Source organism: Oncorhynchus mykiss, chromosome 16, assembly GCF_057628025.1.
Source record: "Oncorhynchus mykiss isolate SJ-2025 chromosome 16, ASM5762802v1, whole genome shotgun sequence".
Lineage (NCBI taxonomy): Eukaryota > Metazoa > Chordata > Actinopteri > Salmoniformes > Salmonidae > Oncorhynchus > Oncorhynchus mykiss.
In genome coordinates, this window is record NC_143037.1 from 27560660 (window position 1) to 27579517 (window position 18858).

The 18858-nt window shown below is 42.6% G+C and overlaps 1 protein-coding gene across 4 annotated transcripts in view; it reads left to right on the forward strand.

Annotated features, from left to right (window-relative positions):
• The first annotated feature begins 11761 nt into the window (after positions 1-11761).
• Positions 11762-18858, forward strand: part of LOC110491775 (ataxin-2-like protein) — a 53152-nt gene continuing 46055 nt past the window's right edge. The window contains exons 1-2 of one of the 4 annotated variants that reach the window (XM_090202486.1): positions 11762-12141; positions 12536-12662. In XM_090202486.1, the coding sequence (XP_090058612.1) occupies positions 12550-12662 (113 nt within the window). In that variant the 5' untranslated portion in view covers positions 11762-12141; positions 12536-12549. Of the gene's footprint in view, positions 12326-12422; positions 12663-18858 lie in introns of those variants that run through there. The other 3 variants (XM_090202488.1, XM_090202487.1, XM_036946685.2) reach the window with 3 other exon arrangements.

The following is an 18858-nucleotide window of genomic DNA, read 5'->3' on the forward strand; positions in this document are numbered from 1 at the left end:
AGCGGAGAAGAGGTATTCGAAGTGGACTTCTAGTCCAACTCGGGAGGCGTGCACACCATCCACCGCTTCCATGTCTATTACTCATTAATGTTCAGTTCCTGGACAATAAAGTAGACAAGCTCAGGGCGAGGATCTCCTTCCAGAGAGACATCAGGGACTACAAAATACTCTGTTTCAGGGAATCATGGCTCTCTCCGGATGTACTGTCCCCATCCATACAACCATCTGGGTTCTCAGCACATCGTGCAGACAGGAATAAAGAACTCTCGAGGAAGAAGAAAGGCGGTGGTGTATGTTTCATGATTAACTACTGCCCTTTGTACATAGACATGGAATCACTGGTCACTTTAATAATGGAACACTAGTCACTTTAAAAATGTTTACTTATTGCTTTACTAATTTCACATGTATATGCTGTATTTTAGTCAACGCCATTCCGACATTACTCATCCTAATATTTATATATTTCTTAATTCAATTATTTTACTTTTAGATTTGTGTGTATTGTTGTGAAATGTTAGATACTACTGCACTGTTGGAGCTAAGAACACAAACATTTCACTACACCTGAAATAACATCTGCTAAATATGTGTATGTGACCAATAACATTTGATTAGATTTAGCTTCAGGGGGAAGTTGGTTCCACAATCAGGGTGCCAGGAAAGAGAAGAGCTTGGACTAGGCTGAGCGGGAGCTGCCCTTCCGTTGGGGTGGGAGGGCCAAGAGACCCGAGGTGGCAGAAGGGAGTGCTCGGGTTGGTGTGTAGGGTTTGAGCATAGCTTGATGGTAGGGAGGGGCAGTTCCTCTTGCTGTTCCATAGGTAAGCACCATGGTCTTGTAGTGGATGCGAGCTTCGACTGGAAGCCTGTGGAGTGTGCGGAGGAGTGGGGTGACATGAGAGAACTTGGGAAAGTTGAAAACCAGGTGGGCAGCATTGTTCTGGATAAGTTGCAGGGTTTTTGATAGCACAAGCGAGGAGCCCAGCCAATAGTGAGTTGCAGTAGTCCAGCTGGGAGGGGACAAGTGCCTGGATTAGGACCTGCGCCACTTCCTTTGTGAGGTAGGGTTGTACTCTATGGATGTTTTAGAGCATGAACCTGCAAGAGCGGGGGGGGGTAGTGCGGTCTGCACAACGCATCACTGGGGGCAAACTACCTGCCCTCCAGGACATCTACAGCACCCGATGTCACAGGAAGGCAAAAAATATAATCAAGGACAACTACACGAGCCACTGCCTGTTCACACCCGCTATCATCCAGAAGGCGAAGTCAGGACGCTCTTGTTGGCTGGCCCTCACTTCATACTCGTCGCCAGACCCAATGGCTCCAGGTCATCTACAAGTCTCTGCTAGGTAAAGGCCCACTTTATCTCAGCTCACTGGTCACCATAGCAGCACCCACCCGTAGCACACGTTCCAGAAGGTATATCTCACTGGTCACCCCCAAAGCCAATTCCTCCTTTGGCCGCCTTTCCTTCCAGTTCTCTGCTGCCAATGACTTGAACAAACTGCAAAAATCACTGAAGCTGTAGACTCATATCGCCCTCACTAGCTTTAAGCATCAGTTGTCAGAGCAGTTCACAGATCACTGCACCTGTACATAGCCCATCTGTAAATTGCCCATCCAACTACCTCATCCCCATACAGTATTTATTTATTTATTCATCTTGCTCCTTTGCACCGCAGTATCTCTACTTGCACATTCATGTTCTGCACATCTACCATTCCAGTGTTTAATTGCTATATTGTAATTACTTCGCCACCATGGCCTATTTATTGCCTATTGCCTTACCTCCCTTATCCTACCTCATTTGCACATACTGTATATATACTTTTTCTACTGTATTATTGACTGTATGTTTGTTTATTCCATGTGTAACTCTGTGTTGTTATATGTGTCGAACTGCTTTGCTTTATCTTGACCAGGTCGCAGTTGCGAATGAGAACTTGTTCTCAACTAGCCTACCTGGAAAAATAAAGATGAAATAAAAATGTAAAAAGTACAGTTGCATCAAAGCTGGGACCGAGAGACTGAAAAATAGCTTCCATCTCAAGGCCATCAGACTGTTAAACAGCCATCACTAACACAGAGAGGCTGCTGCCAACATACAGACTCAAATCTCTGGCCACTTAAATAAATGGACTTAATAAAGGTATCACTAGTCACTTTAAACAACGCCACTTTAATAATGTGTACATATCCTACATTACTCATCTCATGTACAGTGGGGCAAAAATGTTGTGCAAGTTCTCCCACTTAAAAAGATGAGAGAGGCCTGTAATGTTCATCATAGGTACACTTCAACTATGAGAGACAAAATGAGAAAAAAAATCCAGATAATCACATTGTAGGATTTTTAATTTATTTATTTCCAAATTATGGTGGAAAATAAGTATTTGGTCAATAACAAAAATGTATCTCAATACTTTGTTATATACCCTTTGTTGGCAATGACAGAGGTCAAACGTTTTCTGTAAGTCTTCACAAGGTTTTCACACACTGTTGCTGGTATTTTGGCCCATTCCTCCATGCAGATCTCCTCTAGAGCAGTGATGTTTTGGGGCTGTTGCTGGGCAACACGGACTTTCAACTCCCTCCAAAGATTTTCTATGGGGTTGAGATCTGGAGACTGGCTCGGCCACTCCAGGACCTTGAAATGCTTCTTACGAAGCCACTCCTTCCTTGCCCGGGCGGTGTGTTTGGGATCATTGTCATGCTGAAAGACCCAGCCACGTTTCATCTTCAATGCCCTTGCTGATGGAAGGAGGTTTTCACTCAAAATCTCACGATACATGGCCCCATTCATTCTTTCCTTGACACGGATCAGTCGTCCTGGTCTCTTTGCAGAAAAACAGCCACAAAGCATGATGTTTCCACCCCCATGCTTCACAGTAGGTATGGTGTTATTTGGACGCAACTCAGCATTCTTTGTCCTCCAAACACGACGAGTTGAGTTTTTACCAAAAAGTTATATTTTGGTTTCATCTGACCATATGACATTCTCCTAATCTTCTTCTGGATCATCCAAATGCTCTCTAGCAAACTTCAGATGGGCCTGGACATGTACTGGCTTAAGCAGGGGGACACGTCTGGCACTGCAGGATTTGAGTCCCTGGCGGCGTAGTGTGTTACTGATGGTAGGCTTTGTTACTTTGGTCCCAGCTCTCTGCAGGTCATTCACTAGGTCCCCCCGTGTGGTTCTGGGATTTTTGCTCACCGTTCTTGTGATCATTTTGACCCCACGGGTGAGATCTTGCGTGGAGCCCCAGATCGAGGGAGATTATCAGTCATCTTGTATGTCTTACATTTCCTAATAATTGCTCCCACAGTTGATTTCTTCAAACCAAGCTGCTTACCTATTAACAGATTCAGTCTTCCCAGCCTGGTGCAGGTCGACAATTTTGTTTCTGGTGTCCTATGACAGCTCTTTGGTCTTGGCCATAGTGGAGTTTGGAGTGTGACTGTTTGAGGTTGTGGACAGGTGTCTTTTATACTGATAACAAGTTCAAACAGGTGCCATTAATACAGGTAACGAGTGAAGGACAGAGGAGCCTCTTAAAGAAGAAGTTACAGGTCTGTGAGAGCCAGAAATCTTGCTTGTTTGTAGGTGACCAAATACTTATTTTACACCATAATTTGCAAATAAATTCATTAAAAATCCTACAATGTGATTTTCTGGATTTTTGTTCTCATTTTGTCTGTCATAGTTGACACTTTTTAAGTGGGAGAACTTGCACAATTGGTGGCTGACTAAATACTTTTTTGCCCCACTGTATATATGTATATACTGTATTCTATTCTATACCATCTACTACATCTGTCCTATGCAGCACAGCCTTCGCTCATCCATATATTTAAATGTACATATTCTTATTCATCCCTTTACATTTGTATGTATAAGGTAGTTGTTGTGAATTTGTTAGATTAATTGTTAGATATTACTGCATTGTTGGAACTAGAAGCACAAGCATTTTGCTACACTCACATTAACATCTGCTAACCATGTGTATGTGACCAATAAAATTTGATTTGATTTGTATTATAACATCATTTTGCAATTTTGCTCTCACACCACCTAGCTAGAACTCGTAGCATATCATACATTTACCAAATTCGTAACATATTGTACGTTTTACAAATTTGTAACATATTCTACGTTTAGAAAATTCGTAACATATTGTAATTCGTAACATATCATATGAAATGGTTGATGGACACATATTAATACATACCATACGAAACGTAATATATAATACTAAATGGGGTGTCTCGGATTTATGTATAGAATAATACGTAATTCATAACAGCCACCCGTAAATATAAGCAGCATATTTACAAAATGAGAAATTCCCGGCCGGAATGTCAGTCTAGAGCCCGCTGGGCCCAAGGCAGGTCCGGCCACCATGTGTGGCCACCACATCAGAGGCAGGCAAACAGCAGGCAGGGCTCAGAGTGCTGAGGGTGTCCATAAAGATGGCACGTCAGAGTAGGGCCAGTCCACTGTAACAAATCATGTGGCGGGGGGAGGCTCCCCCACAGAAGCGAGCCAGGCCCCCAGGTGGGCCGAGCCAGGCCCCCTGGCGGGCCAAGACAGCCTCTGTGACCAGAGCCGGGGAGGAGAGCAGGCCCAGCGGCGGCGGCTCCCCAACTGAGGCAGACCATACCACAGCAGAGAAGAGCAGATGTGCCTCCTTGGCAGGGGCAGCAGAGGAGAGCAGGCGCGGGACCAGAGGTGGGCCCAGATCAGGAGGTAATGGTAGTAAGTCCAGTGCAGATGACAGATCAGGCTGAACCCCAAGAGCAAGAACCGGTAGTGTCCCTGGAATGGTGTTTGCCCCCGATGAGGTCTGGCGTGTCCCCCACAGTCACGTCAGCAAGACCAGGACTGGAGCTGGGTCAGGTGTTGCACGCTGGGCAGGGGCAGCTTGGACACCTGGAATGGGACCCAGGGCTGTGGCTGGGTCAGGTGAAGTTGTACTGTCAGCAGCTGGTTTACAGTGGTGTGTCTGGGTCCCAGACACACCACTTTGCACTGGAAGTAGCGTTCTGCCGGAAAAACACCCTAATGATGCAAATATGAATGGTATGACACTATATCCTATTAGTGTCTGAGGATTTGAAATCACCCCCCTTTATTAGAGTCAATTTCTACAAAATTAACAGAACAGAAATGCATGCTTTAAACCGTTCGCTGCCCGCACCCACCTGCCCAACTAGCATCACCACCCTGGACGGTTCCGACCTAGAATATGTGGACAACTATAAATACCTACTTGTCTGGTTAGACTGTAAACTCTCATTCCAGACTAATATTAAACATCTCCAATCCAAAATCAAATCTAGAATCGGCTTTCTGTTTCGCAACAAAGCCTCCTTCACTCACGCCGCCAAACTTATCCTAGTAAAACTGACTAACCTACCGATCCTCGACTTCGGCGATGTCATCTACAAAATAGCTTCCAATACTCAGCAAACTGGATGCAGTCTATCACAGTGCCATCCGTTTTGTTACCAAATCACCTTATACCACCCACAACTGCAACCTGTATGCTCTAGTCAGCTGGCCCGAGCTACATATTCGTCTCCAGACCCACTGGCTCCAGGTCATCTATAAGTCTATGCTAGGTAAAGCTCCACCTTATCTCAGTTCACTGGTCACGATAACAACACCCACCCGTAGCACACGTTCCAGCAGGTATATCTCACTGATCATCCCCAAAGCCAGCACCTCATTTGGCCGCCTTTCCTTCCAGTTCTCTGCTGCCAGTGACTGGAATGAATTGCAGAAATCTCTGAAGCTGGAGACTTTTATTTCCCTCACCAACTTTAAACATCAGCTATCTGAGCAGCTAACTGATCACTGCAGCTGTACATGGTCCATCTGTAAATACCCCCCCCCCAATCTACCTACCCCATCCCCATACTATTTTTATTTACTTTCTGCTCTTTTGCACACCAGTATCTCTACTTGCACATCATCATTTGCTCATTTATCACTCCAGTGTTAATCTGCTAAATTGTAGTTATTTGCTCCTATGTCATATTTATTGCCTACCTCCTCATGCCTTTTGCACACACTGTATATAGACTTTCTTTTTTTTCTACTGTGTCATTGGCTTGTTTGTTGTTTATTCCATTCCATTCTGTGTTGTTGTCTGTGTCACACTGCTTTGCTTTATCTTGACCAGGTCGCAGTTGTAAATGAGAAGTTGTTCTCAACTAGCCTTCCTGGTTAAATAAAGGTGAAATAAAAATAAATAAGTAGCAAACATATGTATAGTGCTACAATGAAAAAACGTTTTTTGTAACAGTTGACAGTGGGTTTTCCTCCAAATATCTATTGAATGACACAAGTCTTCATGATATCACACCAGGTCTTATTAGCAGAGTGTCTGAGGATTCCAAATCATCCCCTTTTATTGGAGACAACTTCTATAGAGTTAACAGTACAGTAACAAATAGGTGTATAGCACTGCCACAGATCTTCATTGAAAGTCACAATTCTCCGTCAGCGGTGGCCATGGTTTTCTACCGAAACAAAAGATCATAATGACGCAAACCATGATCTTTTAACACTGGATCCTATTAGTACAGTCTTTTAGGATTCCAAATCACCCCGTTTAGTAGAGACAACTTCTACAGAATTACCAATACAGTAGCAAATAGCTGTAATAGTAACAGTACCATAGAAAATAGTTGTATAGCACTGAAAAAACAGGTCTGTATTGAAAATGACGATTTTTGTCAGTGGTGGCTGTAGTTTTCTGCCTTAATAATACCCTAAAGATGCAAATCTGAATTGTATAACACTGGATCCTATAAGCAGAGTCTCTGAGGATTCCAAATCACCCCCTTTAGTAGAGACAACTTCTACAGAATTACCAGTACAGTAGCAAATAGCTGTAAAGTGTCCAACAAAGATTCCCTCTCCAGGGAAGAGGTAGGGAAGAACAATTGCGGACTGAAGACAGCAGAGCAGAATGCCTCAAGATAAAAACGTAATTTTCAGTATCTGTAAATCTGACTAAATATCAGCACTTCACTCCACATACTCGTATACTCATGGGCAATAACCTTCAATCTGGATAACAACACAAAACAAATTATAAGGCTTGAGAAATGTATCGACCAATATTACCAACACAGTCAACACCCAAAATATGTCGGAGAGTAAGCATGGAGAACCAAATCCCAAAAGAAAACAAAACTCCTCAACTGACACAGACGATTTATGCTTTTCACCACCTGGAACGGTAAGTGTAGAAACCGACTTGCTAAAGTCGATAAATGATCAATTTGGCATACTTGAACTATCAGTAATGTCACGTTCTTGTGTGTTTTCCTTGTTTTAGTGTTGGTCAGGATGTGAGCTGGGTGGGCATTCTATGTTGTGTGTCTAGTTTGTCTGTTTCTGTGTTTGGCCTGATATGGTTCTCAATCAGAGGCAGTTGTTAGTCATTTTCTCTGATTGGGAACCATATTTAGGTAGCCTGTTTTGTGTTGGGTTTTGTGGGTGGTTGTCTCCTGTGTCAGTGTTTGTACCACACGGGACTGGTTCGGGTTTTCATGTTTCTTGTTTTGTAGTTTATTCATGTATAGTTTCGTTATTAAAGAACCATGAATTATAACCACACTGCGTTTTGGTCCGCCTCTCTTCCACCAGAAGAAAACCGTTACAAGTAAAGATATAAAGGAGTTGAAGGTGAGCCTCGAGATGAGTGACAATGGAAAAAGAAACACAAGCGAAAAGGTACAGTCAATACTATTGAAATGTTCGTTAATAAAGCACTTAAAAAAGAGAACATGTTTCTGAGACAAAGCCTTATTTGAAAGAGATTAGATCTATGCAAGAAATGCTGGTACTGTTTTCGCTTTGTCATTATCGGGTATAAATGAGGAACATTTTAAAATTAAATACATTTTAGAATAAGGCTTTAATTTAACAAAATGTGGAAAAAGTTTAGGATTCTGTGTCATGCGTAGGTGTAATAGGTGGCAGGGAAGTCAGGCGCAGGAGAGTCAAATGGAGTCTTTTAATAAAGTCCACGGAGTATGCTCCATAACACTAAATGTACATAAACATACAAACATGGGTACGAGGACCCGACGCGCACCTATACAACAATCACACTACACTGACAATAAAACAATCTCTGACAAAGACATGAGGGGAAACAGAGGGTTAAATACACAACAGGTAATGAATGGGATTGAAAACAGGTGTGTGGGAAGACAAGACAAAACCAATGGAAAATGAAAAAAGGATCAATGATGGCTAGAAGACCGGTGTCGAACGCCGAGCACCGCCCGAACAAGGAGAGGCAACGACTTCGGCAGAAGTCGTGACATTCTGAGTACTTTCCGAATGCACTGTATAGTCATTTTTCCACACATCTTCATTAAAATTGTTGAATGAATTGTAAATGATAGATATTATATTCCTTCACTTTTAGCCAGGTACATACTGATTGTTTTTTCTTATGATCTACTAAGCTATTACAATTATAACTAGCTATACTTATTTCACCATTTACCATAATGAGCGTCAATTCTATTTACCATTATACATGTTTGTAAACTTACCATTAATACTTTTTTGGTTACTACATGATTCCATATGTGTTTTTTCATAGTTTTGATGTATTCACTATTATTCTACAATGTTTTTTTTTTTATAAAGAAAAACTCTTGAATGAGTAGGTGTGTCAACTTTTGACTGGTACTGTAAGTATTCAGACCCTTGGTTATGAGACTAGAAATTGAGCATCCTGTTCCCATTTATCATCCTTGAGATGTTTCTACAACTTGATTAGAGTACACCTGTGGTAAATTCAATTGATTAGACATAATTTGGAAAAGGCACACCTGTCTATATAAAGTTCCACAGTTGACAGTGCATGTCAGAGCAAAAACCGAGCCACGAGGTCGAAGGAATTGTCCGTAGAGCTCCGAGACAGGATTGTGTCGGAGCACAAATCTGGGGAAGGGTACTAAAAAAATGTCTGCATCGTTGAAGGTCCCCAAGAACACAGTGGCCTCCATCATTCTTCAATGGAAGAAGGTTGGGACCCCCAAGACTCTTCCTAGAGCTGGCCGCCCGGCCAAACTGAGCAATTGGGGGAGAAGGGCCTTGATCTTGGAGGTGATCAAGAACCTGATGGTCACTCTGATAGAGCTCCAGAGTTCCACTGTGGAGATGGGAGAACATTTCAGAAGGACAACCATATCTGCAGCACTCCACCAATCAGGCCTTTATGGTAGAGTGGCCAGACAGAAGCCACTCCTCAGTATAAGGCACATGACAGCCTGCTTGGAGTTTGCCAAAAGGCATCTAAGGACTCTCAGACCATGAGAAACAAGATAATCTGATCTGATGAAACCAAGGTTGAACTCTTTGGCCTGAATGCCAATCATCACATCTGGAGGAAACCTGGAACCATCCCTACGGTGAAGCATGGTGGTGGCAGCATCATGCTGTGGGGATGTTTTTCAGCGGTAAGGACTGGAAGAATTGTCAGGATCGAGGAAAAGATTAACGGAGATCCTTGATGAAAACCTGTTCCAGACCTCAGACTGAAGAAAAGGTTCACCTTACAACAGGGCAATGATTCTAAGCAAACAGGCAAGACAATGCATGAGTGGCTTCAGGACTCTGAATGTCCTTGAGTGGCCCAGCCAGAGCCCAGACTTGAACCCGATTGACCATTTCTGGATAGACCTGAAAATAGCTGTGCAGCAACGCTCCCCATCCAACCTGAATAGCTTGAGAGGATCTGCAGAGAAGAATGGGAGAAACTCCCAAAATACAGGTGTGTCAAGCTTGAAGCATCATACCTAAGAAGACTCAATGCTGTAATCGCTGCCAAAAGTGCTTCAACAAAGTACTGAGTAAAGGGTCTGAATACTTATGGAAATGTGATATTTCCGTATTTTGTTTTTTTATGAATGCGCCCTAGCAACAAATAGGTCCGTGACCTCGGCGATTTCCCTTCAAAGTAAGAGTCCCGCAACGAAGTTGGTGAAAGAAAAAAAAAATGGTCGAAATTCGTCGTATTTTATGAGGAAATGTGAGCAGACTTTCTTTTTTTTTTTTTTACAGTATGAAGAAATAAACAAAAGTTAATCGGCGTTATAGCAAAAATTATATTATAGCATTGACATTATTGTTACCAGCATTAAAAGTAATTAGATAGTTACTTATTATGGTAGTTAAATAGTTATTATGGTAACAACGGTAATACAAATGACAATATTGATATTATTAATAATATTATAATAATTATAACAATCAACTTATTCATATTGCACAATGTTTAGTGCGTTTTTTCATATTGAACATACTCAGCGGTGACCCGTTATTCAGGGCAGGTTTTGAGCCCATCCTGTTTAGCTAAAATAAAAATACAAATAATAAATACATATATATTGTTGCCTGTTTTGCATGTTATTTGGGATTAATTTGTGTCATATCAGTTTACAAACAATGTAAAAACACATTTATTGAGCAAATAAAGCCACATTACAAACTCTCTTTTTTGCCGACTTGTGTAAGGCAGCTCCAAAATACATGTGTTTCAGCCTAGCCTAGTGCTTTCTGTGGTGGAGCGGGAGCCAGCGGAAAATACAGAGCATAGGCGTTGGTAATCTTCCCTAGTTGCGCCGTGATTGGCTCAGTGTTCTGTCACTCATAGGGACACTACGTCACCTCATAATGTACAGGGAGAGCTAGGCAATTCAAGCCCCCTTTGGTGCTGCCATAGATTTACATTAGAAGTGCACCTGGCCACCTTGGTTAGCGTACACTGCACCCAGCCCGCCACAGGAGTCGCTGGTGCGCGATGAGACAAGGACACCCCTACCGACCAAGCCCTCCCTAACCCGGGCGACGCTAGGCCAATTGTGCGTCGCCCCACGGACCTCCCGGTCGCGGCCGGTTACGACAGAGCCTGGGCGCGAACCCAGGACTCTGATGGCACAGCTGGCGCTGCAGTACAGCGCCCTTAACCACTGCGCCACCCGGGAGGCCGGAATTATGGTTTTAGACGTTTTTCTTTATTAAAAATGAAAAGCTGAAATATCTTGAGTCAATAAGTGTTCAACCTATTTGTTATGGCAAGTCTAAATAAGTTGTATGGACTGTTTAGCATTATTATTTTTTATGACTACCTCATCTCTGTACCCCACACATCTGTAAGGTCCCTCAGTCTCAACCACTGCAAATTAATTACTTAAATCATACAATGTGATTTTCTGGATTTTTGTTTTAGATTCCGTCTCTCACAGTTGAAGTGTACTTATGATAAAAATGACAGACCTCTACATGCTTTGTGAGTAGGAAACACTGCCGATTTTGCAGGTTATCAAATACTTGTTCTCCCCACTGTATATGCCCAATATGAGAAAAACGATTGGATTTAGGCTGATAGGTCACTATTTAAAATGAGCAGCCACGCTCCTCTGGATATTAACTCTGTGGATTTAGAAGCTATAAGTGCTCCTGGGTATAATGGACACCCCTTTCACTGCAACACAAGATACAGAAGTGTAAGTGCAATAAATGATAGTACACACACAAAACACATTGTTGACCATTTTGGCTTGAACAAAGAAAAAACGTATCTTATAGAAATAATTTTACTCGATAACTAGTAGAAAATACATCGATAATTGTGCATCATTGTCAACCCAATTATTACACACGATGGGACTCTTATTCTGAAGGATTCCAAAAAAATCCCTGACCCGGAACAATTGATTTATTATTGGCTTGTGACGACCACTCAACAGCGCTCTGATCGAGTGAACCTTACATCGAGAGGTGGCGAGCGACTGCGGGTTTTCATCCCGAAACCTGAAGAAAATACAATTTAAAACGCTTATGACCAGTATACTAGCATCACAACTGAGATTCAAATGTTTAACCTTCAAGAAGAATAAGTCAAGTTGACCTAAAGAAGCAAGTAATCCAGACAGGGAAGCTACCAAGCGAATGTCCAAGAGACTGCTAGCTAGCTAACGTAGCTAGCTTGGATCAGAAGAATCCTAAACCACGATCTGGTGTGAAAACATTGCTATTTTGTATCGACTTATTCTCTGTGTAGCAACTAAGTAGCCAGCCAGAGAATACAATCAGAAATCAAGGTATATTTTAATGTCGGGCCGCCTTACTGTAGCTTTCCAGTTTGCGATGCCAATTACTATTAGCGTTAGTTAGCATGTCAGTTCTCAGTCATTTAGATTAATACAGGCTAAACAAATTATTTGGGACTCCCTAAAAACACTCAACTAAGATACAGCTACGACCGGAAGTGACCATCGGTAGCAGGTTAGGACTGCATTTTCGCTAACCCTACCCCTTTTCCTAACATTAACATAGCTAGTTAATTATACTAACCTTCAACGTTAATTCTCCAAACATGCTGCCTGAGTTCTCCAAACCTGCTACGAAAAAGTAACTTCCCGTTGTAGGTGTATCAAATTGTCTCCAATTATTTGCTCGAATAATATTTAGTTTTGTAACTTGATTTTGTGAAAGCTTGCTGCTTGGCCATGTTGAAACAACAGCCCAGCTCATGTGGGCGAAAAACATCCAACTGGACTCCGGGCCCTGCCAGTATGTCTTCCACGGCCAGTGGAATCAACAACAGAGCACAGGTTGGGAGGTGAGTGAAATTAGGATGTCCAGATAGGAAAAGCTGGTGATTTTTATCATGGCTTCAAGGCCTACCGGTCAAAGCATGTGTAGCTTGTTGTGGTGGGAAATGGGGTTATGTTGATGGGCCTGTGAAAATATATTGTGCGTGATTGACAAGTTCTTATGGAAGCTGTTTCAAGGCACCAAGAAAATATGTCATCTATCAGTTGACAAGAGGTTACTACATGCCACGCCCACTATGCCACACCCACTGCTGCTAGCACTGTCTCTGGTCCACACTCCAGCGCAGTAGGTGGCGGTAATGTACCAATAACGTTGGATGCCACCCTCCAAAAACCCCACTGAAGGAGGCTGCTAGCTAGCTAGGGGACACCGGTGCACTATGGGAGAATCTCAATTGCCTACTCCTCGCATCCTCTGTCCTTTCTCCTTGCTTCTTTCTCAAAACTCATTGGATGAGAAAGCCAGAGGTCCCTCCTCCCTGACCACCTTCAATGGGTTTTGAAAAGGTGAGGAGGGACACAAGGAGTGTGAAATTGAGATGCCTGCCGAAAACTGTTTTCTGTTAACAGTACTTAGAGGGAAGTAGCTAGCTAGCAGCCTCAATGGCAGTGGGCGCTGGATGTCGTGACAAGTAGTGGGCACGCCATGTAGTAACCGCGGGCCGCAGATGGAGTTGTGACATAGTACAAAAAAACAAATCTGACTTACTGTGAGATAGTACTGTAACTCATAGGGTTTAGCATTTTTGAACACCTGTAACTGCCATTTCCTGCAATCTACAGCAAAACATATATACTGTGTTGGGGTGTGGTGCCTGGCCTTAAATGGTGACAAAAACAATTGTGTTAATGTTTTTACGTAGTGGCGCAGCTAGTCCACAAGGTGGTGCAATGCCCCTCTTACAGTCTTTGGGGAGAACCCTGCAATATCTGTATATTAAAGGTCCTGAACAGTGGAAATCATGTTTTCTGTCAAATTGGATGATACTTGGATAAAGCCAGTTAAAATTAGGGTTACCTAAGCATGAACAATGACTGTAGCTGGTACTTTGATGAAGTTACTGGTCCCCTCCCTCATGTCAAACACTTGGAATCAGGAGGCAGGCATCGATTTTAAATGTACACCAATTGTAGCGTGTTATCATCTTTACTAATGTTAGTATGTACCGCCTTGAAGGAAAATTCCACCAAAAACCACTCATTCCTATAATTTAGTTTTACATGACAAAAAATATTGTTCTTTACATATTAGTGTTAACAAATGTTTCCTGTTGTTATAATGAAGTTGGAAGCAATGTGAAAGTCATTGTGGAAATCTGTTAAACCCTCTTTTAAATGACACATTTCTCGAGGTAGGAATACCACAAAAATATGATCAATGGCTTATTCAAGAGAAGACAACCTCCTGCGTTATGACATTGGGAAGTATTGAACTCTGACATGTATGATAGACGTTTTCGCAATCTAAAAGTCGTATTCCTATTAACTTTCAGCGTAGTGAGAGCGGCTTTATCGCAATGCGATGTCATACTGGCCAAATTTATGCCTGCTTGAACGGCAATAGCTCAAATACACATGGCAACATGAAATGACCCAGGGAATCGAAAGAACATCAGAGATGCACCAAAACAATATAACATTCAAAATGGGTGAATCTTTTATTTTTAAACCGTCATCACGTGTTGGTTTGGCTTTGTTTACAAAGATACTGGTAACCTTTACTCTGTGGTGTGACTGTTAGCTAGCAAGCTACTTACCAGCATGCCGGCAAAAGCACACACTGTGCTGTGACTAGATGCCAGAGAGTAAATTTAACGTTACACTATTTTGTGAAGAAATCCAATAGCAGTCTGCTTTTAATTTCGGGTGGACAGGCTGCACCGAAAATTACAGTTGTGTGTGTGTGTGCAGTGTACATTAGAGCAAAGTTGCTTCATCAATTCGGTAGACCGTTTGATGGGTCTTACCAGGAAGCTAATACGGATGCTGTTATTATTTCACTTTCCAGCTCCTTTTCTCTTTTCACTATCTTAAAGCAGACATTTTAGAAAATTCAACATCTACTCTGTCTGCACAGCTTCCCAGACAACATCTGCAGCAGGATTACAAAATGACTGCAGCAGTCATACAAAATCAGATTTCCCAAAGCAAGTAGGAGGCAAGTAGGAGTCCATAGCTGGATTTGTTTCCTACTTCAATACCCACCTGCTTCAAGATATCTACTATTATCGACTACAGCTCGGCCTTCTATATCACAGTGCCCGATAAACTCATTAGAAAGCTCACGGCCCTGGGTCTGAATTCCTCCCTATGCAACTGGATCCTGGACTTCCTGAAGGGCCCCCCAATGGTGGTGAAGGTAGGCAACATTACCTCCTCGACACTGGTTCTCAACATGGGGGCCCATCAAGGGTGCGTCCTCAGTCCTCTCCTGTATTCCCTGTATACCCACAACTGCGTAGACTCGCACAGTTACAACTCCATCGTCAAGTTCGCTGATGAAGCAACAGTAGTAGGCTTGATTGCCAAAAATGACGAGGGAGGAGGTGGGCACTCTAAAGGTGTGGTGCCAGGTAAACAACCTATCCCTTAACGGTAGCAAAATAAAGGAGCTGATTGTGGACATCAGGAGGAACCAGGCTGGACACGCCTCCATCTTCATCAACGGGGCTGCTGTGGAGATGGTAAATAACTCTACCTCCACGGATCGCAAGGCTCTTCACAGGGTGACAGTTGAAGACGGAAGTTTACATACACCTTAGCCAAATACATTGAAACTCAGTTTTTCACAATTTCTGACATTTAATCCAAGTATTCCCTGTCTTAGGTCAGTTAGGATCACCACTTTATTTTAAGAATGTGAAATTTCTGAATAAAAGTAGTGATTTATTTAATTGTAATTTTATTTGAGCTTTTATTTATTTCATCACATTGCCAGTGGGTCAGAAGTTTACAAACTCAATTAGTATTTGGTAGCATTGCCTTTAAATTGTTTTAACTTGGGGCAACTATTTCAGGTAGCCTTCCACAAGCTTCCCACAATAAGTGGGGTGAATTTTGGCCCATTCCTCCTGACAGAGCTGGTGTAACAGTCAGGTTTGTAGGTCTCCTTGCTCGCACACGCTTTTTCAGTTCTGCCCACACATTTTCTATAGGATTGAGGTCAGGACTTTGTGATGGCCACTCCAATACCTTGACTTTGTTGTCCTTAAGCCATTTTGCCACAACTTTGGAAGTATGCTTGGGGTCATTGTCCATTTGGAAGACCCATTTGCAACCAAGCTTCTGTGTCTCTCTCTCTCTCTCTCTCTCTCTCTGTCGGGAGTTGACTTAACAACCGGATGTAAATACCTGGCAGAAACTCTCCCTTTGGCTCTGCAGTATTGAGAATGGAATGTCTGAGTACAACAGAGACTTTGCCAAAACAATAAACATTGGGACAATATATTTCAATATCCAAATGTTGGGAATTATGACAGATGGAATATGGAAAATTAGTCTATTTTGTCATGTCATTAAACTTAGCAGAAATAAGTTATAATGGAAACATTGTAACTGAGCGCTTTCACAATGTGTATATCAGATTTACATCTAAATGTTGTAGAACTTATATGAATAAATATAGCAATGTGATTTTATCCTTCTAAATGAGAATTGTTTTTCTTGTAAAACTTGTGCCAATCAGTAGCTATGCCCAAGTGAGCTCAGAGTTTGTGTCAACATGATGGAACTGCCTTTCTGGCCAGAGTGTTTAAAAGGATTTGTAACAAAATGTACATTAGACCAAGCAGGTGGACGGTGTAAGCCGGATGTCATGAAATGGTTAAAACTACAAGACCAGAAAATGGTAAGACCTTCAAACTAGAGGAGTGAAGAAGTTGAAGACTAGAGCAAAACATTCCTAGTCTGCAGCTGGTATGTGATGTGGTCTAGGTCAATTGACCAAGACGAGAGGGAAGGACAAATCTCTCTCACCAGCATAGATACCTCAGAGGTTTCTACTCTAACGGACAGGGGGAAGTGCAGATCCCACTGTACACCTTTTGGCGTATCCAGTCTAACGAACACTCCCAAGACAGGAGCCGACAACTAAGGACATTGACATCTGGTGGACAACCCGAGACTTGCATCGAACTACTCGCCATAAACGGATAGTGGTTTCAACAGAGAGACGACAGAGAAAGACATCTACGCGTAAATATGTTGCACTTGTAATCCGAATGAGTGGCTGTTAGGGTGGTAAATATTTATATTTATGGTGAGCGTAGTTTCCAAGTGTATGTAGGATAAGTCCACTCTCTCCCGCTCTTTATCCCCCCTTCCATTGTGTAACAAGCCGTCATATTGGGTTAGTCCACTAGGGACTTATCGATTACTAACATAAAATGAAAACATATACCGTGTTTCTGTGTGATTATTTAGTTAGGCTTAATTATTTATTTACTAACTTTCTGAATTGCTGATTCATCACTCAGGCTAGGTTTCTTGTGGATTAAGATATTTGTGAAGTCCAGAATGAGACAGGTAATAATTGACTGTATTGATGTAAGAGATCTATGTATCTTTAGAGTTTAAGTCGGGAGATGGGGCACCACGGGAAAAGTTGTTTAAAGTGTGACTAAGTTCCTAATGCCTATTGTTACATGATTAATTTAATCGAGTACTAATTGAACAGAGTAAGTCATTATTTGATAAATAGCAGTCATCACATTAATGGTAGTCACGACACTATTAAACACTCGGAATCTGAATCCTGCTAAATTGACGCGGGGTACATGGGTCCCCCTCCCCATCAACCTCTGTAGTTTGTTGCGCTTCCTAAAGCCTAAGTAATTCACTTTTACTTGGTTTGATATCACATTTAGTTGCTTTGTAATTTTTTAAGCATTTGGATGAGCGATGAGTGTTATGAATCAATGGTACCTGCACACTTTAAAGGCCGGGTCCCAATATTAGGCTTATGGCAAAATCATTTTATGTCAAATTATGTCAAACCATTATTTCTCATGAGTATTCATGTTGATCAATATTTCCTGCTATTCTGACCTATTGTAAATGATCAAATAAATATATATATATATATATATATATATATATATATATATATATATATATATATATATATATATATACACTGCTCAAAAAAATAAAGGGAACACTTAAACAACACAATGTAAGGCCAAGTCAATCACACTTCTGTGAAATCAAACTGTCCACTTAGGAAGCAACACCGTAGGAGGGCAACAACCCAGCAGCAGGACCGCTACCTCCGCCTTTGTGCAAGGAGGAGCAGGAGGAGCACTGCCAGAGCCCTGCAAAATGACCTCCGGCAGGCCACAAATGTGCATGTGTCTGCTCAAATGGTCAGAAACAGACTCCATGAGGGTGGTATGAGGGCCCGACGTCCACAGGTGGGGGTTGTGCTTACAGCTCAAAACCGTGCAGGACGTTTGGCATTTGCCAGAGAACACCAAGATTGGCAAATTCGCCACTGGCGCCCTGTGCTCTTCACAGATGAAAGCAGGTTCACACTGAGCACGTGACAGACGTGACAGAGTGGAGACGCCGTGGAGAACGTTCTGCTGCCTGCAACATCCTCCAGCATGACCGGTTTGGCGGTGGGTCAGTCATGGTGTGGGGTGGCATTTCTTTGGGGGGCCGCACAGCCCTCCATGTGCTCGCCAGAGGTAGCCTGACTGCCATTAGGTACCGAGATGAGATCCTCAGACCCCTTGTGAGACCATATGCTGTTGCGGGTGGCCCTGGGTTCCTCCTAATGCAAGACAATGCTAGACCTCATGTGGCTGGAGTGTGTCAGCAGTTCCTGCAAAAGGAAGGCATTGATGCTATGGACTGGCCCGCCCGTTCCCCAGACCTGAATCCAATTGAGCACATCTGGGACATCATGTCTCGCTCCATTCACCTACGCCACCACGTTGCACCACAGACTGTCCAGGAGTTGGCGGATGCTTTAGTCCAGGTCTGGGAGGAGATCCCTCAGTAGGTGACGGATGGTCTCATCAGGAGCATGCCCAGGCGTTGTAGGGAGGTCATACAGGCATGTGGAGGCCACACACACTACTGAGCCTCATTTTGACTGACTTGTTTTAAGGACATTACATCAAAGTTGGATCAGCCTGTAGTGTGGTTTTCCACTTTAATTAAAATTTCCATTGATAATTTTTGTGTGATTTTGTAGTC